The sequence below is a fragment of the Pararge aegeria genome, chromosome Z (genome assembly GCF_905163445.1).
Source record: "Pararge aegeria chromosome Z, ilParAegt1.1, whole genome shotgun sequence".
Lineage (NCBI taxonomy): Eukaryota > Metazoa > Arthropoda > Insecta > Lepidoptera > Nymphalidae > Pararge > Pararge aegeria.
Window position 1 is genome coordinate 345,707 of NC_053208.1, and position 22,985 is coordinate 368,691.

General features: G+C 41.4%; 1 protein-coding gene across 14 annotated transcripts in view; it reads right to left on the bottom strand.

The window, feature by feature from the left end:
• Positions 1–2,266: 2,266 nt before the first annotated feature.
• The window catches only part of LOC120636151 (titin), a 134,128-nt gene continuing 113,409 nt past the window's right edge, over positions 2,267–22,985 (bottom strand). For all 14 annotated transcript variants that reach the window (XM_039907478.1, XM_039907474.1, XM_039907472.1 and 11 more), the window contains 15 exons: positions 16,371–18,359; positions 15,958–16,002; positions 14,640–14,750; positions 13,204–13,356; positions 11,913–12,884; positions 9,827–11,203; positions 8,339–8,623; positions 7,913–8,054; positions 7,064–7,776; positions 6,552–6,845; positions 5,248–5,352; positions 4,622–4,834; positions 4,356–4,510; positions 3,658–3,808; positions 2,267–2,952 (listed from right to left, as the gene is read on the bottom strand). In XM_039907478.1, coding sequence (XP_039763412.1) covers positions 2,759–2,952; positions 3,658–3,808; positions 4,356–4,510; positions 4,622–4,834; positions 5,248–5,352; positions 6,552–6,845; positions 7,064–7,776; positions 7,913–8,054; positions 8,339–8,623; positions 9,827–11,203; positions 11,913–12,884; positions 13,204–13,356; positions 14,640–14,750; positions 15,958–16,002; positions 16,371–18,359 — 6,899 coding nt within the window. In that variant the 3' untranslated portion in view covers positions 2,267–2,758. The remainder of the gene's footprint in view (positions 2,953–3,657; positions 3,809–4,355; positions 4,511–4,621; positions 4,835–5,247; positions 5,353–6,551; positions 6,846–7,063; positions 7,777–7,912; positions 8,055–8,338; positions 8,624–9,826; positions 11,204–11,912; positions 12,885–13,203; positions 13,357–14,639; positions 14,751–15,957; positions 16,003–16,370; positions 18,360–22,985) is intronic.

Genomic DNA, 22,985 nt, shown 5'->3' on the forward strand with positions numbered 1-22,985 from the left:
ACGGCCTTGCGTAGAACTATTGAAATAAGCTACGCTTTGATGCTTTAACATTTATAGAAAAAGTATTAGCAATGTATTTTATAAATAATGTTGAATTGATGTAAAACATCGAAAGTTGCGCCCGAGCGGCCAACATAACCCTCTTACAGATGTTCCTGACTGAAACAATTGAGCCGTCTCTATTTTCGAGAAATTAAAAAAAGGCATTTTTTAAATAATAAGTTGTCGCCGCGGTAGTCGAGCTTTTTGCGAAATAAGCATGGCGAGATGTATGGAATAGCTTGTTCCGGCCCGAAGGGCGTGCTTGCCGGTGTCACTGCAGGCATTTAAGGCAGTTTGATGGACACAGGGCGCCACTTTGGAGGACGTAGTTCTTGTGTGCCCTGTGCAGTTTTCTCTGTTTATAGGCGATGGTCAAATTAACATGACGGGGGCCACCTGATTGGTGGATCAGTTATTACTTAAAAAAAAAAATTAAGATTACATTTTCAAGTAATATGCGTGGCGGCACAATTGTTTCTTTTCATGCACTTTTTATAATAAATTGTTATGATTTTTAGAACTAAGAGCTCTCCGTAACAGCTGCGCAATTCCGATTGACATACCTTATAATCGTAATAACTCGTATTGAAAATGTCGATCGGAAATTCGCTTGTTTATTTACAGCAATAGTGCACTTTGTGTAAGTTTTTAAGCAAAGAAACGTCACGTTTGCTTTAACGTTAATCTGTCATTTTTAAATACTATTTTGATAGAACATACTGCTTTTGATTGTTTAAATATTTACGCTTGGTGCTCCAGAACCCTAACAAATTGTGATGGTCATATCAAAACCAATAAAGGTGCCATCCATTTTTGTGTATTTTTGTTACACAAAATATAACAATATTACATATTTATTAATATTTGAATAAATTAAAAATGAAATGACTTAGTATAGTCCACGAGTCGGTCCCTACGTACTGTGGTAAATATTAGCATACCGCGGCTTTAAATCATACGCTATCAATCCTTTGATTATTACCCTCATTAATAAAGTAGAGCTAACGCCTGCCTACTTAATAGGTAGCTTATATTGAATATAATTTTTTATGGTACTTTACCCTTTACCTTCGTGTCTTTACCAACCGGAGGGCGTAGGTCATTCTGGGCAGCCCACTGTCTCGCATTTCAACATTCTGTTAGTACTCATGTTAGTTTGTAGCTTGTCTTGGAATGTGTGTGGATGCAGTTGTCCGACCCTTCATTGTACTTAAGCACTTCCGATGGTAAGTTATTCGTAACATTTGATTTTTTTATAAAATACTTTGAGTAGGAACATAATATATTTGGACAAATTAGTAGGGAATGAATATTATGTAATAGTTTAAGTATTAATAATAATTTGTGTATTAAACATATTCATTTACGTAGAAATATGTACAAGATAGTTTGGATTTTTTTTTTCAAATTCGTTATTAGTTATTTATTTAAATTATTAAATAAATTGATGTTGGCAATTAGAAATTTAGAAAGTAAGAGAAAGTAGTTGGAATATGTATAAGAATAGTTATTTATTCATTTTCGGAAATTTAGCTATTAACAGTCCAATGTATTTTATACAATTAGGATATAGGATAGGTATTTTACTTAGTCGCAAGAGTTACCCACCTAAATAATTTACGATTCAGAACGCCAAAGAGCCTGGCGCTACTAAAATACATGAATACTATGCAATAACCCGAGCGATTCGAGTGTTGACTCTTACGATTTGTGTGTCATTTTGTGCTATAGCAGTATTTACCGAAATCTAATAATGATATTGTAACTAACTGTAATTACGTTACTTCGTTAGAAGAATTACGATTAAATGTTTTACTCTGTCTGACTAAACGATTATTCTCGAATAATTTATTGAATGTATAATTATAAGAATAACAGAAATATACTTGTGTAGATCTCTCGATGTATTCAAACTTCAAAGAAATAGAGAATCAAAATATGTAATACTGAAGTTTAATTTCGTGTTTTCTGATACATACCTACCTAAGTTATCCAAAGAATCATATTTAGACACCACAGGATTACGGAAAAGTTATGAACTCCCTTAAAAATGTATGACGGCCAAGATACAGACAGACAGACTAAAATTCAATCAAAAATACACTTTGAAATTATTTCACAAAACAGCCACAGACGATTTGACCTGAAAAAATCTCACTAAGTAAAAATGCCGATGTGACGCTTTCGTTATGGGAAAGGGAAGTTTAAACGAAACGAATATAAGTTAATTTTGACATTATATTGTACAAAAATTTGTATGGAGGAAACCCGACAGCCGGGGCCCGTCCCGCACGATGTCGAACCCGTGTGCACCTATATTGAAAAACGTCTCCCAAAACCACGTCGCACGAGGCGCGCCGGGGCGGTCGGGCTTGCTCCAGCATTCATATAAACAATAAATAAATAACAATAAATTACTAGTGTACGTGTAAATAGCTAGGGGTGCGGGGCGAATGCCGCGCTCTATCACAGAGGGGTGCGCCGCGCCGGCGGCAGCGGACACCGGCATACCATAGACAAGTGCTTGACTACAAGATGGTGCCTCGTAGACCTCTAAAAAATGCCCGTACCCTTTTATTTCCACTTCGTAGTGCGTGGCGCGGGCCTGCGCTCGACTACAACCACGACGCTCCGGGCGGGGCAGTCAGCACGTACACGCTCGTCTGCAGTATGCGTGCGCCGCCGGCTGCGGGCGGGGCGGCGTCGGCGGCGCGGCTCACTCGAAGAGCCGCCGCGCGTAGTGCCAGATGCGGAAGAAGTACTCGTCCCGGCGCAGCAGAGAGCCGCGCGCGTACGAGCGGATGTCGGCGTCCATGTTGTGGTCGCGCAGCCAGGACGTGGTCTGCGTGCTGAAGGACGTGGGCTCCGTGGCCTCCGTCGCCTCGCCCGGGCCCTCCGAGCGCGCCGAGTCTGCACACGTGGGGCCGTGTTAATAACAACAATAACATTCTTTATGGTTAGCCCTTGACTGCAATCTCACCTGCTGGGAAGTGTCGATGCAGTCTAAGATGGTAGCGGGCTAACCTGTTACCATACTCCCGTATGCTAGTCACACCCCAATCGGTTTCTACGCGACATCGCACCGGAACACTAGATTGCTGGCATATCGTTTTGATAGGGTGGTAATTTAACCACGCCAAAGCCTCCTTCATAAACGGGACCAGAGAAAATTCAGAAATAACAAATTCCCGAATAGCCACAGCCAGGAATCGAACCCGGGCCCTCCTACTTAAATTCAAAGCGGTCACTGTTGCGCCACGGAAGTCTTCAAGCGAGACTAAGTTCAGCAGGGGACATCAGTTTGTTACGATATCAAATATCTATTTATTCAAATAGGCGTATGGAAGACACTTTTGTTACACATATTTTTTTGACATGGTAGTGGGATGATATATATTCGTATAATTATAATCATCTAAAGCTTCCAAAATCGCCGCGCAAAGAAGGAAAGCGACAAACAGTCGGGAAATTTTGAATGCTGAGAGCTGTATAGAAACGAACATTCAACTTAATTCGCTATAATCCAATACAAGCGGATACATTTGTGGGGTATGTTGGCTCCACCGCGGACTGTAGCGACTGTGCCCGCGGTAACGACTCGCGCACGGCGCTCACCTTCTCCGGGGAGCACTTCGAAGGGCTCGTGGGACTCCAGCGGCTCGCTGGCGCCCTCTTCGTTGACGGCGTACACGCGGATGGCGTACGCGCGCTCCTCCGTCAGGTCGCGGATCTGGAAGCGCAGCGTGGCCGCGTCCACCTCGCCCACCTGCGCACAGCCGACACACATTTCACTACCTTCTAACTCCCACATCCTAAAGCCTCGACTAAGCTAAGCCTTTAAATGAGCACCGTAGAAAGGTTTAATCAATCAGAATATATAAAAGTTTTTGAATCTTTAGAATTTGGAAGATGTTTTAGACATCTCTGTCCCCAAGAAGCTGAAGAGCCTAGCAGTTATAGCCTAGTATTTAGGATCCTGGTTATTTATGTTTCTTTGAAGCTTATCATTTTTTTTTTTAACATTAACGTCCAAAGAAAACATTGTGAGGAAATCTGCATGCCTGAGAGTTCTCCGTTATCTTTTTAAGGGCGTGTGAAGTGCATCAATCTGCACTTGGCCAGCGTGGTGGTCTAGGGCTTAGTTCTCACTGTGGGAACAGAGCCGTGCCCTGAGGGGGTCGGTAAGGGGTTGGTATGATGATGATTACGATTCCCTATCACTATCCGTGCCCTGCGTAAGACACGAGCTGTCACAAGAAGCTCTACAGCTAGACACTACTGTTATGGTGTTAATATCGTGCGAGTGGTCGTACCTGCATCCACATGGTCTTGCGCATGTCCCGCACCGCCACGGTGTAGCGCAGTATCGGCGAGCCGCCGTCCCATTCGGGCACGCCCCACGCCACCGCCGCCACTGCGCCGCCCAGCGCACGCAGCTCCAATGGACCCGTCGGCGGGGACGGCACCGCTGCGGGGACAACACGCATTTACGTACACGTATACGCGCACGCACACAGTAACGCGCGCACGCAAATGTACAATATATATAGTATAGCGGCAGTAATAAGCATGTACTCACTCGCGTGCGTCACGAGCCGCACGGGCTCGCAGCAGGCGGGCAGGCCCACGCCCAGCGCGTTCTCAGCAGACACGCGGAACTCCAACAGCCGCCGGGCGCGGATGTTCTCGACGCGGTGTTGTAGCGTCGTCGCTTGCACCGTGACCACCTTGCGCCACGTCTCAGCCGACTCCGCCGCAGCTGTCTCCACCTCGCGGCACTCCACTATGTAGTCTGCGAACATAACGCGCGTTGTAGGATGTACCCTGACTAGCTGTGGCGTGCACAGGTGTGTGTTTTTGACCAGGGTAGAATAAAGAAGGAACTCCTTTATGAGACATACAAAAATATGGTAGGCAGTGCTTTTGTGCTTGTATTAAGTGCACGCCTCATCTCTGCTGATTAGGATTGTAACCAGTTCTCACTTTTTTTCTGCCGGGGGATAAAGTATAATATCATTGTATTAACGCATAATTGCACTCATAAGAACTGAAGCAGCAGTACGCCTAAAATGTGACACTTGCTCGCAACCGAGCTGAGTGTGTATATGTGGAATACAAGCATTTTAAGAGCTGGTACACGCGAGACGCTGCTGGCACCATTTGACGAGATGTTCCGGCCGTAATTTCAAATTAGGTTGTACTCACTTGTAAGAGGACTGCCGCCGTCGAATTCTGGTGGCTCCCACTGCAGCATGACAGATCGCGATGTGACACCGCTGGTGCGGAACCGCCGAGGCGCCGCCGGCCGCGCTGTAAAAGACAAACACTTGTAATGTACTTTTTTTGTATTTTCATTCGAATTTCATAAATTTCCTGCATAATCATAACAAGGACGGCGGATTATGGCACTGTAATTCTAATAATAGATAAAATAAAAAGAATTTTCTTTCGAGAACGAGTTAAACCGATGGAATTGAACACCGTGTCCATCACTCGTTACAACAGTAACGAGTATCTATTCCAAGCTTTTGATTCTGTCGTTACAAACTTCGTTATAGGCTTATACTTTAAAAGACCAGCATGCATAAGTAGGGCCGACCGATTTTCCTTCAAATTCTTTCTTCGTTATTATTTTTTTATGTTTGTTCGAGAATAACCCTGTCATTTATAAACTGATTTGGAAAATTGTTTTTTTTTGTTTCAAAGGAGTTTTTTCAGATATAAACAAATTTTTAAATTTCATAAACTTGACAGCAAATCAATCTCGATTGTTGGTATCGTATAGTAATGCATTGTTAACGCAATTACAGACACATAACAACACACCTCTACCCTCGAAAGTGTTACGCAGATGTATTCAGTATATACACATACAATTTCTATTAAGTTAGTAGTAGCTGCATATATTTTCGCGACTGGCAGCTCGAATAATTAGCATAGGTATTGTATTCAAGCTTGATTTAATTTATTATAATTCATTTTTTTGAAATGTCTTTTATGTTTTTGTAAAAAACAAAAATTGTGTGTGTACTTGTACACGCGTTATAAGTTATACTTCTTTGGCGTAACAAGCTAAAATTCTTTTCAAAATTTTTATCTTTAGTCTTATTCTTCATTTGTAGAAAAAAGGTATTTAATACAATAAAAAGTTTTATTATAACGCATTATCTAGTTAAGTGAAGTTTATTTAAATATCAAAAAAAAATATTTCTCAACAATTAAAGAAATGGACAAAAGAAACATTATGAAATTTAGAATTTTTGTCCATTTCAATCAATTAAATCACCGGAATGAGCCCGCAGACTGTGACAATTGAAAGTGTACACTGTCAAACTTTATAGCTAACTTCAGAGTGTCGGTTTTTTTGTGACTGTGCGCGCGCATCGTAAATATTGACTCTCATCACTTTTCCGTAACGCGCCAAAAGAAGTTTAACTTCAATAAACTATTTTTTGGCTTTACACTCGTCGCAGTTTTGCCTCTGAGCCAGGCTCAGGGTCGGCACTCACTCGGTCCGTCTCCGGGGGCGAAGGCCTGGTCGGGCGCGTAGGGCGGCCCGACGCCCACTTGGTTGCGGGCGCAAATGCGGAAGCGGTACGAGTCGTGCGCCTGCAGTTTGTCGACGCGCGCCTCCGTGCGCAGCGCAGTGGCCGCGAGGCGCCACTCGGCGCCCACGCGCGCTTCCACGCGGTAGTCCAGCACGGCGCAGCCGCCGTCCGACTCGGGCGCGTCCCACGCCAGCGTGACGGCGGAGGCCGTGGCGCCGAAGTAGCTCAGCGGCCCGCGCGGCGCCGATGGAACCTCTGCAAGAACACTTGGCTTCATTTACTGGCCACCAAATGGAGCTTTCATATTTTTCCACAACCTCCTCAATACGGGTAACAAATGGAGTGGTCGACTAGTATAATATAAGGAACTATTAATAAAATCCAAGTTGGCCGCTAAAAAAAAATGGCCAGTTAAATATTTTTTGTGCCGAGGATTTTTTGAATTTTTAATGAATATGATCAAATATACGCACCGAACACCGCGAGCGGAATGTCGACGGAAGCGTTGCCAGCCTCGTTGACGGCCTCCACGGAGTACTTGCCCGCGTCGGAGCGCCGCAGGTTGGCGATCGTGACGACGGTGACGTCATCGCGCGTGGACACGTCCACCTGCGACTCGTCGACGGCCGCGCCGTCCCTGCGCCAGCGCACGGCGGGGCGCGGCACGCCCGCCACGCGCACCCGCGCCGACCATGCCTCTCCCGCCACGAACACGCGCTTCAGCGTCTCCTCGTCAAGAATCGTCACGGTAGGTTTCTGTTGTACGCGGATCGTGCACGAAGTCTCGACGCGCCCGTACTTGTTGGTCGCCACGCAAATGTATTCGCCCTCGATCGCGTCGGCTGCGCCTAGAGACAGCTCAGCGACGCGGTCGCGGTAGCTGCCGGCGGTCCGCGACAAGGGCGCGCCGTTCCTCGTCCACGCGACGGTAGGCACGGGGACGCCTCCGAAAATGCAAGTCAGTTCAATGCGCTCTCCAGGGGACGCGATAGTATCCCTCAGTGGTTTCTCGACACTAGGAGGGCCTTCCTTTATGCTGGTTTCGATGACAACGAATTCTGTAATCTCAGAAGACTCTCCGACACCCACTTCGTTGACGGCGAACGCTCTGAATCGATACGACGAGCTGCTGCGGAGGTTTTCGACGCGTCGCTGAGGCGACTTGATGTTTTCTATCGAAGTCCACCTGCGATTACATAAACGAAAGTCGTGAAGATACTGACACATTTATTTATCTATACCTCTTTTTACTCAAGATGAGTAACTCAAGTCATTATATGTAGAAGCAACGTAGGTTATTTTGAATTTGAGTCAAAACTTACTCCGCGGTATCGATTTCCTGGTACTCGAGGATGTAGCACAGGATCGGCGAGTGGCCGTCGTCCTCGGGCTCCGACCAGCACAAGTGCACGCGCGAGTCCACCACCTCCAGCACACTGGGCTTGCCGGGCGCAGAGGGCACGTCTGCAACGCATGCGTCATCACCATCAACCCATTACCAGATCACACAATTATACGACTGAATAGGCTTTATGGCCAAAGACTTTACAGATAGATTTTTTATTGTTTTTTCATCTCATTCCTATTCCCCACGACCGATATGAAAAGTAGTATTTTAATTCAATTCGGGAACACACTTCATTGTCACTCTCAAACTATAAGAGAGTATGGAGTGTTTTCCGTCTCGTCTTCCAATCTATGTCCACTGTTTTTAATAATTATAAAATTGAACAAACGAAGCGACGCACCCATAACGACGAGCTCCATGTCGACGTGCGCCTCGCCGAACTCGTTGTCGAGGCGCAGCGAGTACACGCCCGCGTCGGCGCGCTCGCTCTTGCGCAGCGTAAGCGTGGCGGCGCCGGCCTCCGCGCCCGCGCGCCGTCGCTTCGAGCGCGCCAGCGGTTCGCCCCCGCGCCGCCACTGCGCACGCGTCGCTCGCCCCGAGTAGCGCACGCGCAGCGTTGCGTCCGCGCCGCGCCGCACGCGCACCACCTTCTCGCACTGCAGCACCGTGGGCGCGCCGCCGCCCACTGCAAGCGACACTACCTTGTTACACCGCTCTTGAAAAACACTCGTTAATCTATTGTAGGATGGATATATCAGTCTCAAGTCAATTTTGGATTTTCAGTAAAAATGTGTACTGTTGTTTTATTGTTTTTATTATTCGTTAACTAATTTAAAGTTAAAAATATATATCCATTTTAATTTATTTAATTTTTTTTTTGGAATGTACCCTTTTTTGACCACTAGACAACATCTTCGATGTTGACAGGATTCGTACCAGAGGTTGACCAATCTTTTCAAGTGCGATCCTGTGGGCTAAAGAACGCGAAACCAAATGCACCCGAACGACTCGCAACACTAAGAAACCACAGTAGAACGCAATGATATTCTATGTTTTTTATTGCAGCAGCTTGACTTGTCTAACTTACCACAAAATATAGCAAATATAAATTGACAGTAGCGTGGAATTTTTATATTCGCACTTAATGCTGGAAGTGTTCAACAACCGGTGCCTGGTCTAAAAATTATCTTATAATATCTATAAAAGCGGAAGGTCGCGTACTGACTAACTGACTGATGCATCACGAGATCAGAAGGTGTTGATTTTTTTATGTTTTATTGGTTGAAGCTGACAACTTAGAATAGATATTCAGAAACTCTACCACTAAAAGCGTTGAAAATTTAAATAATTGAAGTAAGATACACCAAAATTCGCATTTAGGTAAATAATATACGTTTATAAAATTTTATTGAATATTACCTTTTACAAGTGAGCAAATAAGGCATTAATCTTTAAAAGCAAAGTACGTTTAAGCATAACATATATTGCCCGTTTCTCGAAGAATAATAGGACTTTAATTTAACAGCACGACCCCATAATAAGCGCGGACGAAACTTCGGGAACCCTTTAAACGCAGGTTCCTAGCGGTTTTTACGCAGGCACGCAAATCCGAAGGCTTTACATTCTGTATACATTTTCAGTAATTATAAATTTTCTACACTATTAACTGGGGGCAACCTAACTGATATTATAAATGTGAAAGTGTGTTGTTTGTTTGTCTAACTTGATTTTTGGCACATAGATAGTTGAAACCACGGAGCTTACATAGGCTACTTTATCCCAAGAACAAACACAGTCCCTAAGGGTAAGGGTTTTGGAAAAAAAAATAATAAAGGCGGAAGAAGAACGCGGGGAACATAATAACAACAACATAATAAAGTAATCGTACCTTCAACTTCAAGTCTCGTCATACATCTGGTCTCTTCTAATTGGCAGGAATATTCACACTGGTCTTCCTCGGTGCACTTCCTGATCACGAAAACACGCCTCCTTCCATCAGATATGAGGTTGAACTTTTCAGAGTCCTCAATCACGGTCTTCCGCCGGAACCAGGTGACCTTGTTACCTTCATCAGGCACTTCAACGGTTAGGTAAGCGTCAGTGTTGACAGGCACGACGACCACCTCCGGTAACCGCAACGTAAAGTCGATCGAAGGCTCTTCTACAGTGAGCCGTGCGGTACACTTGTCATTGCCCACTTCACAGGCATACACCCCTTGGTCGCTATCTTCGCAGTCGTAAATCTTTAGCTTCTGTTTCTTTCCGTCTATCGTGAGTTGAATCCGGTTCGAGAACTGAATTTCAGACCCATCCTTGAACCAGCGCACTAGGGCATCGCCTTTCGTGAGCTCGATCTCGAAGGCCGCTCGGTTGCCTCGGTTCACTTTCTGATCGCGGAGTCGCGTTATTATCTCGGGAGGCAGCTCCACCACGGTCACCTCGGCCGAACATTCGTCGTCACGCAACTTGCAAGCATATTCTCCTTCGTCGTGAACCGACGTATTTCTAATGAAAAGCTTGCGAACGTTTCCGCGTTTTTCTATCTCGTACTTATTCTTCTTAGGTTTAATAATTTTGCCATCTTTCTCCCACGTGACGTCCGCCGTTTCTGAATTGATCTCGACTTCCAATATAGCGATATCTCGCTCTTTGACTTCGAAATCTTGCAACTTGCGAACAAACTCAGGGATCGTTTCTTTTACTATCAAAGATGTGGTAGTTTCTTGATCTTTGACAATGCATTTTATAGTTCCTTGGTCGGTTAACTTACATTTTTTAATTCTTAGCTTATGTATTCGGCTTTCCTGTATAATTTCTCTATGGTCCATGCCACTGAGTTCTTTGCCATCGTGGTACCACTTAGTGGAAACTGTGTGAGATGTTTCACATTCTAGGATGACTGTCTTGCCTTCTTCAGTTTCGTATCGCTTTTTCAAGTACTTTACGAATATAACTTTGTCGACATCGATAGTGACCTTCGCTCCGTGGGATGCCTTACCAGCGGAATTCGAAGCGACGCACTTGTAATCACCGGAGTCGACTTCAGAGTCTACATTGGTAATAACGAGTTCGATGTTTTCGCCATCGAACTTCTGAGTAACGGTCTCGCTAGCTGTGAGTATTTGGTTATTTCTGTACCAGGTTATTGATGGCACGGGATTTCCGGTTACCTTAGCGTTCAACCTTATTATGCCTTGCTCTTTCACAGTTAATTCTTGGAATCTGTTTATAAATAGCGGAGGTTCGGCGTCCTCTTCAGTCGGTTCTAAAGAAAATTGTATTATTAAATATAAAGAACGTGATACACAAATAGGGCATCTAATTATATCACAACATTATTTCGAAACAATTAAGCTACAATTTAAACGGACGGATGAACCAACGTAAATTTTCGTCGGACACTGATAGTTACATTTCAAACCGACGAGGCTTCTGTATTGGGCAGGGAAAAGTTTATCTGCCCAATGAAGATGCTTCGAAAATTACAGGAAATAGGTAATTATCATTTAAATTTCAATCTAGACTGTAGACGGGTGCTTCCTCTTTGCGAGGAGACCGCTTTTTAGCATCATTGCTGCTACATCAACAAATCTGGAACGTGACACCATCAGTTCAAAATGTCTACCTAGCAACGAACGTAACAGCATCGAAGATCAGCAGAAACAGACGACGATGGTACCCAGACCACTCACACTCACACACCGCAACTCCATCGACAGCGGCTCGGAGCGGGAAGCAGCTCGGTTTGCACGCATCTGTGTATGGCTTGCGCGAACAAGTTTATCGCTAAGAGCCCCAAATGAGTTCAAACCTAGTCGAACAATGTCCAACTAAAAATGTACGTGAGTTCGGCCGTCAATTACACATCTAAAATTAGCTTTACTTAGAATAGCTTAAATTCTAAAATAATTAACCTGCATGCAGTACATAAATTGTTTCTAACGAAGTAGGAGTAATAGCAACAAATCCCATACCTTCTATCGTGATTACTGCACTGGTCTCTGCGCTTCCTTCGCTGTTAGTAGCCTTAAGAGAATAAACACCGTCATCTTTCCCTTTTTTTGGTTTAATTATCGTTATGGAATGTACGTTGCCGTCGGTTTTCTGTATCGGCTCGTTAATTGACTTATTGTTCTTATACCATACAACTTTCGGCTCGGGGCTTCCGACCACTTGAGTCGTGAGGACAACACTTTCTCCTTCCCTAATGGTCATGCTCTTCAACGGTTCTATAACTTGAGGCTTTTCATTCTCTCCCGTTTTTATTTTGAGAACAATAGGCAAATTCGCTTCTCCTTCCCTGTTTACTGCTAATACGGTGTATGTACCTTCTTGGAACTTTTTAACGTTCGAGATTTTTAATACACTGCAGTACATATGCATGTCAGATTCGATGGCTACGGAAACGTTGTCGTCTGGGACCACTTCTTCTCCCTTGAAGAACCAGGCTATATCTGGTTCTGGGATTGCAACTAAGCGGCACTCGAGGAAGATTTGTGAACCTTCGTCCACATATTGTGCTTTTGGACGTTTGGAGAAGGTTGGAGGGATTCCCTCGAGGATATCAGCGAGAGAAGATTCGCGGGAAAGGCTTTTACGAGACAATGGAGCCATTTCGGAGCCATGATCGGAAAGCGGCGCGTCGACTGTTAACTCAGCAGTACTGGACGCGAAACCAGCCGCGTTTTTAGCTACGCAAGTGAACGTGCCCGCGTCTTCAGGGAAGACCTCCCTGATTACCAACGTAGCAACATTATCATCATCATAATACATCTGGAAATCTTGAGAAGGTTTTATTATGGCCGTTTGTCGGAACCAAGTAATTTGTGGCCGTGGATAACCTTCTACTTGGCATTCAAATTGTACTGTAGAACCGTCCGGAATGTGTTTTGGTCGTAATTTTTCGACGAATATAGGAGCGATTGCTCGCTCTTCTGAAGTTGGTTCTAGAAAGGACAAAGAAGTATTAAGTTAGGAGAATATATTTATAGTATAATTGTGACGACTATTATCTTTAAATTGTCTATCTTGAAATCTTAGTGTTCATGAGATGCACACGGTAGCGACGAAGTTTTCCTATTTGTAACAAGGTTCACAAAATACTATCGTAAAGATCATATTCGCTTTCAGAATTTCTAGAGTATCTCGAAGTTACCAAGCAAGTTTAAAGGCATTAAGATACCATGATATGGTATTAATATTTGCCGACCCGGGATCTTATAAGACTGACCGTAAAATACTGTTCTTCGGCATCCTCAAACTTACTTTCAAACACCGGCAGTTTGTCGATTTTCTCATTAAGTTTCTTCTGCAGGTAGAGAGTATAATTAGTTTCGTCCATCAAGTACTGCGCGGGCACCCATCCCTTCACCTCGGTTAGATGCTTTTGGACGAACCACCAGTCTTGATTGGTCGTGTCTGCAAACAATTAATGTGATACATGTTATGAAACAATAGTATCTTCGGTACGCATAAATTTAACTACATACGAGTATACCTAGGAACTGCCAGATCCCGAAATAAAGGCGATTTACTTAAGGATAAATAATATGATTGTTAGAAAGATAGCATAAATGTGTCTAAGTTTTAAAATGTTTGACCATCTGCTTGTCAGGGCTTATCTTCGGCAAAACTGAAGCGATTCACCGAAAGACTGAACAAATTTCGACGGAATATTACTCTGGAAGGAAGACAAATATAAAATTTGTGCGTTTTGTTATGTAAATAAAGGTCAACATGTTAGATAAAACATTTGACCGTCTCTTCGAAGCGCTCACGTGACTCAACTTATTTTCATCACCTGCATCATATCAACCCAGTACCGGCCCACTACAGGGCACGGGTCTCCTTCCACAATGAGAACATGTTCAGTCCACCAGGCTGGCCCAGTGCAGATGGGTGGACTTCACACAACTTTGAGAGTATTATGAAAAAATCTCAGGTCTGCAAGTTATATTTTAATTGCAACGCACATAACTTGTAAAAGTATGACATTTGTGCTGCGATTCGAACTCGCCCCCCCGCAAGTGAAGTCGAAGTCCTACCAATAATACATATATTGAATCGGTGATAACCCAGCCTATCACCTATTCGATATATGTATGTATGAATGAATGAATGCAGAAGTGTTCCGGGGCGCTTTCGGCTTCTCGGCTTTATTTTTAAGTAAAGTGCCCCATGTATATAATAATGTCCCAATATTTGAATAAAAAGTTTGTTTAATCTGTAGTAACTATAAATTTATTTTTTTTATAGTTTATCGTTTTCTTAGTGAAACCAACTTTATTTGATAACCATATTTAGAGAATTGTGGAAAAAAAAATTATTATCCGCCATTTTGTGGCGGTGACCATCTTGGACTGATTTTCATAAAACATAGCTAAGAACACTTCCAGCTAAGGCACATTTCAAATAAAAAACAAAATCAAAATAGGTCATCCGTCCGAGAGCTACGATGCCACTGACAGACACATACACAAACACATCAAACTAGGGTGTTATAACCCCGTCGTTTTTTCGTCGGGAGTTAAAAATCCTTGCAGAGGAAAGCACTGTTCTAAAGTTCCTTTGCGATAAAAGAAAAAGATTTTGATGATATCTGTCTTTAAGTTTAGAGTAATTCTCAAAGAAAGTTAAAATTCAACAGCTATTGTATGCGTTAGTTTCGCATGGACGGCGAAGTGGCTGCGCGCGATGCGTACCCAGTATGTAAAGGCGTTCGCCCTCCACCAGGTTGATGGCTTCGTCAGTCTCGGCCACGTAGCTGTAGACGGCGAACACGGCATCCCCCGTGCGCACGTCCGTTTGGCTCGCTGCAACACAACGCATTGGTCATTACCCGTTACCCGACATTGCAGCAGGCTTCTGCCATTTTCCGCAACAATATATATAGGAGGAGTTCAGTGACATACACACGCACACAAGAAATATAAAAATAATATAAATGATCATGTTTTATAGGTTTTATTTTCAGTACAATTGGTAAATCATATTTTCCTATTAACTGTTTATTTACTATTAAATTCGACTACTAAACTAATGTTAACGCGAATGTATTTTTTATCATATTTGCTGGTAATGCGGACTTTATTACATCTTAATAAGACTCATCTAGGATATTAATTACGCGTGTTTTATTAAACACTACCGCACTTGCTTTTTATTTATATCCCTCTTAAGTTAAGTTTGTTCCTGACTGCAAGTTACATATATGTATTTTGTATGAAGATAGACCATTTTTAATTCAATTGGGTTACCACAGTTTATTTGTTTAAACCAACAAAGAGTTCTCATGCGGCCGAAAATAGTACGCATTTTCTTAAATGAACATATTATACTTATTTTGTACCTTCTTAATGAACGTTTAATAATCCTTAGTGAACGTTTAATTTTATTATATTATATTTTTGTACACTGTAATTAGATTTGCAATGATGCGCGAAAATTAAAACCTTTAAACCATTTTCCATAACCAATATTTTATTAATATCCTTCCTTTTTGGTTGGTTATTATTAATTTAAAATGTCCAATTTAAGTTGTTTTGCAATAGTAGATTTAAAGCCGCCGAAAATAATAATCGAGACATAATCGTCATGAAACCTACGAAACTTTTATACAAGTAGTAAATAAGAAAAATGTCGTGTAAAACCGCACTTGTTCCATAAATAGTCACAAAGAAATGATTTCTAAGTGTTTGATTATGTTTAGAATAACTATTTTCCTTTGAATTAATTGATGGAACGTCCTTATCTGAGATTCTGTTCACCATATTGATTTTATCAACGTCCTTGTTACCAGTGCAAGAATTGCGGTGCGCAAGAAAAACCGATAAGGAAGTAAATATCTTTTGAAAAAAGTAGTTTACATTGATCGTTACATTCTTGGCTCTCGCGCGTAATAGGGACTCGATTGTAACGATCACAATATGGAAGTGTAACAATATAGCACACTAGTACAAATGGCACCATACGAGTGTAACGCTATAACCATGCCATAAAGAATTAGGCACTTGAACGTACCTGGGAATTGTTGTTCTTTCGCAAGGCTCATCGAGGCTTCGGCTTCTGTAAATAGACCACACATAGAAATCATACTCAGTAGCTGAAAACGAACGTAGCGGTAACGTAGGAGTGTTGGTTACTAGTTGTCGTGTTGAACATAACGAATAAAATAGAAATATTAAAAACGGCATATTAAGGTTTTTAAACTAAACATAATCCAATATTGAAAATAAGGTTAAGAACGTTATTTGACGGAGTTACGGATTCAATTAAATCGGCGCCAGTAGAAAAGACAATATTTTAATAATGTTAGATTCAGTTATAATAGTTTAAAACATCTTAGAAATCGCCTCGTCTTTGTTGATTTCTTTATAAATGATATAAAAATCTTACTTTTTTACGAGAAACCTAGGGTAAAATATAAATTGTACCTTGAATTCGGGATGGTTTCTTGGGCACGCGTTTAGTCGAAATGGTAAATTGTTCTTCTTCGAAAGTATCAACATCTATCTTCTTTGGTTTAAACTCTACACTTAGTTCTTCCACTTCACTGACCTCGTAAGTAGGTTTTTTTGGTTTTCTTTTAATAACCATCTCCACTCTTTCTTCTGATTCACTGTCACTAATGATTATTTCATCTACTTGTCCATCGTCCTCGATCTCTTTTTCTAATCGTATTGAAGTTTCATCACCTGCTTCGTCAATTGTTAATTTCTTTTTGCGTGCTAGTTTAATTTTACTAGATAAAGACAATTCTTCCGATTTAAATTCGTCTTTTTGTTTTTTAACATCAAAAGATATTTCTTGATCATCTATAAGATATTTTGTTTTGTCTCCTAACTCAAAAGTAACATCTTCAGTAAATTCAATAGCTTGGATATGAGATTTAGGTTTAGACATAATTACACTTGAAGTGATTTCTTCATCAACATTCACCAAAGGTTTAACTGGCTTTTTCAATGGCATGATAACATTAGTACCCTCATCTTTTTCTACGTCACTATCTATGATTTCTACTATATTATCGTCAACACTTTCTTTTTCCTCATATACCTTGATAGACACTTCATTTTCTTCTTCATTAAATGTAGGTTGTCTTTGTGGCTTTAACTTAACTTTGCTTGTCATTGATATTTCCTCTTCTTCGTACGAGTCTAAATGAATATTAAACTCTTGTTCCACTTCTTCTTTTGTTTTTGTAATTTTAGGCCTGAAAGTGACTTCCTCAGGCTCAGTTATCTCCGGGAGTGTTATAGAAGATTTACGAACTGGCTTTAGTTTCTTTTTAATAGTAACTTCATCAACAAATTCTTCAATTTTTTTTACGCTTGGACGACGAGATGCTATCGTGAACTGTTCAGGTTCATCTTGGATGTTATCCCCAGCGTCATGTAATTTTTCATCTTCTTTTTCAGGTGATATTTTTATTCCTATAATATCTTCTTGAGTAAACATGGGTTTTTCTAATTCAATTTTTTCAATTTCAGGGAGCACAGGCTGTTTGAAAACTGTTTTTTTTATTTTGGCAGCTTCTTTTATATTTCTTGACAGGATTCCATTTTGCCGAACACCTCCCAAAAATGATAAGTTAGGTTTAATGATTTTTGGAGGCCAGTCACCTACGAATTTTATACGACTTTTGAGTTGAATTTTGGGTATTTTTACAACTGAACTTTCTAGTTTTGTCTTTACAATCCCTTTTTTGAGTTGTATCTTTTTGAATTGCGGTTCTTCTATACTTTCAGCGAATTGTGGAAGGTTTGGCTCTATTACTTTCTCTACTATGGTCATAGGTTTTAGTTTCATTTTTTTCTTTACAACAGGTCCAGGTGACGAAATTTCAGAAGGTTCATGCTCCGCAATATTCTTTTTCTTTACTATTTCTTCATCAATAAATTCTTTTGTTAGACGATCATTTGTAGTACTTTCTTCGGGGCGTGGTTTTGTATCTTCTTTAATATAATCTACTAAATCCGGTTTTTCTAACGGCGTTTTTGGTACATCGGAAATTTCTGGAACTATCAATTTTTTCTTTTTTAGTTTTGCAGCTTCTTTGATGTTTCTTGATAACTCTCCGTTTTGCCTTACACTTTTTAGAAACGTAATAATCGGTTTTACATCGTCTGGCGGCCAGTCAGTAACAAACTTTATTCTACTTTTTAGTTGAACTTTAGGCAAAACAGTGGACGTTTGCTCTTTTTTGGATTTGACGTCTGGTTTTTTAAGTTTAATTTTAGAAAATTGTGGCTGTTCCATCTCTTTCGGAAACTGAGCTTCAGTAAGTTTTATTGAAACATGCTCCATCTTGAGGACTTTTAAAGGTTTCTTAGAAGTTGGTTTGATAATTACTGGTTGAACTTCTTCGCGAGGTTTGTCGTTGTCTTCGGGTGCAATAACTTCTCCAGTTTCAGGAAGATAACCTGAAAATAAAATAGTAAAATAAATACATTTCTTTTATTTACTATGAGAATACCAACCTGATTCGGCAAATAATATAGTATGGAACTCGCAATAGACCTGCGAAAACAATGAAAAGAGTATTTAAAAATAATAACAAGGACACATGAAAAAACAAAAAAATAATGGTACCGATTTTCCACAAGAGATGGGCTTGGATGCGTAGCAAGGGAACTCAACAGACGAATCACGTTATTTTCACAGTTGAGGACACGAAGCGCTCTGTTGGAAAAGCCTATTGATATTAATATTAAATGTAAGACAATTATTTTTAACGTCCATGACATTCATAACTTTCAGACGTTCATTGGCCTAACAAACCCTTGTCGTGTCTGACCAACCAAATAATATTTTTTTACAAATTAGCCCTTCAAAGCAATCCGTTCTAGTGGAAAGTAGTTTACAGTCTAACGGGCTCACCTGTAAGGAGTATGGATGTTAAATTGAATCTAACAATAAAAAAAAACACTTAAGAAACGTCTTTTTGGTCCTTTTAGCCTAGGACACAAGAACATAACAAATTCAGAAAAAGTAAATTCCAAAATTGCGGGAATCGAAAAAAAGGAACTTCCGACATAAACCAACGACGATCACACAATGTACTATCGATTTCTTTTGCTTCAATCCTTTTTTTGATAGTGTAGTGCGTTTCTTACCTTCGGCTGTCAGAATTTCTATCAATGTAGCTCGACGATATAAATGGTTTCGGCCTTCACTGGAAGCTTATAAAATACATCTGGGCAATCGTGTGTCTTAATTTAGTCTATTACAATATACGAGTCTGTATTTCGTGAGATACTGTTGTGTGGTGTGTCCAAGGCAAAAAGTGTCTTTTCGTCTTCTTATTTAGTGATTATTTATAAACTTATCTTTTTAGGATCTAGCTTTGTGATTGTGCGCTTAGTGATTGCCTAAATTTTTAGCTTACCTTAAGAAGCCACAATCTCTGCGAAAGAAGTTTCCTCGGTTAAACAGGAAAGAAAACCTTAGCCAGTTTAGCCACGGTCATCTGGTTCCTGCTCTTCTGAGAACGTCACACTTATCCGGTATTGTTAAGTCCCCAAACGGTGTGCGTGTTTCATCTGTGAGGTCTTGTGTAGTGTGACAACAGGTGTATTGTCGTCTACTTGTTTAGTAATTATTTGGGAAGTTTTCTTATAAGGACCTAGCTTTTTGATTGTGCGTTTAGTGATTTTCTTCACTTTGGGCTTACCTTCCGGTGTCACGATATCATCGAATGTAGTTTCCTCTGGAAGCTCGATAATCTCAACCCATTTGGTCTCTTCTTCTTCTGGTACTTGCTCCTCTGAGACTGTCACACTTGTGACTGGCTCTTCTCCGTCTTTCTCCACCGTCACGATCTCAGTGACTTCCTTCTTGGTACCTTTTCCTTTTTTTATTACTCGTTTAGTGGTTTTGATCTTCTTTGTTTCGCCAGTGTCAGTCTTAATTTCAGTCACTTTGACTTCTTCAGGTTGCTCTTCGACAACCTTTGCGTTTTCGGCTATAATTGAGTGTTCTAAAGGTGTGGGTGTTTCATCTGTGAGGTTTTGTGTAGTGTGTACTGTGACTACGGGTGTCTTGTCGTCCTCTTGTTCAGTAATTATTTGAGTAGTTTCCTGTTTAGGACCTAGCTTTTTGATTGTGCGTTTAGTGATTTTCTTTACGTTGGGCTTACCTTCTGGTGTCAATATTTCTTCGAATGTAGTTTCCTCTGGAAGCTCGATAATCTCAACCGATTTGGTCTCTTCTTCTTCTGGTACTTGCTCCTCTGAGACTGTCACACTTGTGACTGGCTCTTCTCCGTCTTTCTCCACCGTCACGATCTCAGTGACTTCCTTCTTGGTACCTTTTCCTTTTTTTATTACTCGTTTAGTGGTTTTGATCTTCTTCGTTTCGCCGGTGTCAGTTTTAATTTCAGTCACTTTGACTTCTTCAGGTTGCTCTTCGACAACCTTTGCGTTTTCGGCTAAAATTGAGTGTTCTAAAGGTGTTGGTGTTTCATCTGTGAGGTCTTGTGTAGTGTGTACTGTGACTTCAGGTGTATTGTCGTCTACTTGTTCAGTAACTATTTGGGTAGTTTCCTGTTTAGGACCTAGCTTTTTGATGGTGCGTTTAGTGATTTTCTTTACTTTGGGCTTACCTTCTGGTGTCAAGATCTCTTCCAATGTAGTTTCCTCTGGAAGCTCGATAATCTCAACCGATTTGGTCTCTTCTTCTTCTGGTACTTGCTCCTCTGAGACTGTCACACTTGTGACTGGCTCTTCTCCGTCTTTCTCCACCGTCACGATCTCAGTGACTTCCTTCTTGGTACCTTTTCCCTTTTTAATTACTCGTTTAGTGGTTTTGATCTTCTTCGTTTCGCCGGTGTCAGTTTTAATTTCAGTCACTTTGACTTCTTCAGGTTGCTCTTCGACAACCTTGGCGTTATCGAATATAGTGTAGTGTTCTAAAGGTGTTGGTGTTTCATCTGTGAGGTCTTGTGTAGTGTGTACTGTGACTTCAGGTGTATTGTTGTCTACTTGTTCAGTAACTATTTGGGTAGTTTCCTGTTTAGGACCTAGCTTTTTGATGGTGCGTTTAGTGATTTTCTTTACTTTGGGCTTACCTTCTGGTGTCAAGATCTCTTCGAATGTAGTTTCCTCTGGAAGCTCCATAATCTCATTCGATTTGGTCTCTTCTTCTTCTGGTACTTGCTCCTCTGAGACTGTCACACTTGTGACTGGCTCTTCTCCGTCTTTTTCCTCCGTCACGATCTCAGTGATTTCCTTCTTGGTACCTTTTCCCTTTTTAATTACTCGTTTAGTGGTTTTGATCTTCTTCGTTTCGCCGGTATCAGTTTTAATATCAGTCACTTTGACTTCTTCAGGTTCCTCTTCGACAACCTTTGCGTTTTCGGCTATAATTGAGTGTTCTAAAGGTGTTGGTGTTTCGTCTGTGAGGTCTTGTGTAGTGTGTACTGTGACTTCAGGTTTATTGTCGTCTACTTGTTCAGTAACTATTTGGGTAGTTTCCTTTTTAGGACCTAGCTTTTTGATGGTGCGTTTAGTGATTTTCTTTACTTTTGGCTTACCTTCTGGTGTCAAGATCTCTTCGAATGTAGTTTCCTCTGGAAGCTCGATAATCTCAACCGATTTGGTCTCTTCTTCTTCTGGTACTTGCTCCTCTGAGACTGTCACACTTGTGACTGGCTCTTCTCCGTCTTTCTCTACCGTCACGATCTCAGTGACTTCCTTCTTGGTACCTTTTCCCTTTTTAATTACTCGTTTAGTGGTTTTGATCTTCTTCGTTTCGCCGGTGTCAGTTTTAATATCAGTCACTTTGACTTCTTCAGGTTCCTCTTCGACAACCTTTGCGTTTTCGGCTATAATTGAGTGTTCTAAAGGTGTTGGTGTTTCGTCTGTGAGGTCTTGTGTAGTGTGTACTGTGACTTCAGGTTTATTGTCGTCTACTTGTTCAGTAACTATTTGGGTAGTTTCCTTTTTAGGACCTAGCTTTTTGATGGTGCGTTTAGTGATTTTCTTTACTTTTGGCTTACCTTCTGGTGTCAAGATCTCTTCGAATGTAGTTTCCTCTGGAAGCTCGATAATCTCAACCGATTTGGTCTCTTCTTCTTCTGGTACTTGCTCCTCTGAGACTGTCACACTTGTGACTGGCTCTTCTCCGTCTTTTTCCACCGTCACGATCTCAGTGACTTCCTTCTTGGTACCTTTTCCCTTTTTAATTACTCGTTTAGTGGTTTTGATCTTCTTCGTTTCGCCGGTGTCAGTTTTAATATCAGTCACTTTGACTTCTTCAGGTTGCTCTTCGACTATCTTGGCGTTATCGAATATAGTGTAGTGTTCTAAAGGTGTTGGTGTTTCATCTGTGAGGTCTTGTGTAGTGTGTACTGTGACTACAGGTGTGTTGTCGTCTACTTGTTCAGTAACTATTTGGGTAGTTTCCTGTTTAGGACCTAGCTTTTGGATGGTGCGTTTAGTGATTTTCTTTACTTTGGGCTTACCTTCTGGTGTCAAGATCTCTTCGAATGTAGTTTCCTCTGGAAGCTCGATAATCTCATTCGATTTGGTCTCTTCTTCTTCTGGTACTTGCTCCTCTGAGACTGTCACACTTGTGACTGGCTCTTCTCCGTCTTTTTCCACCGTCACGATCTCAGTGACTTCCTTCTTGGTACCTTTTCCCTTTTTAATTACTCGTTTAGTGGTTTTGATCTTCTTCGTTTCGCCGGTGTCAGTTTTAATTTCAGTCACTTTGACTTCTTCAGGTTGCTCTTCGACAACCTTGGCGTTATCGGCTATAATTGAGTGTTCTAAAGGTGTTGGTGTTTCATCTGTGAGGTCTTGTGTAGTGTGTACTGTGACTACAGGTGTATTGTCGTCTACTTGTTCAGTAACTATTTGGGTAGCTTCCTGTTTAGGACCTAGCTTTTTGATGGTGCGTTTAGTGATTTTCTTTACTTTTGGCTTACCTTCTGGTGTTAAGATCTCTTCGAATGTAGTTTCCCCTGGAAGCTCGATAATCTCATTCGATTTGGTCTCTTCTTCTTCTGGTACTTGCTCCTCTGAGACTGTCACACTTGTGACTGGCTC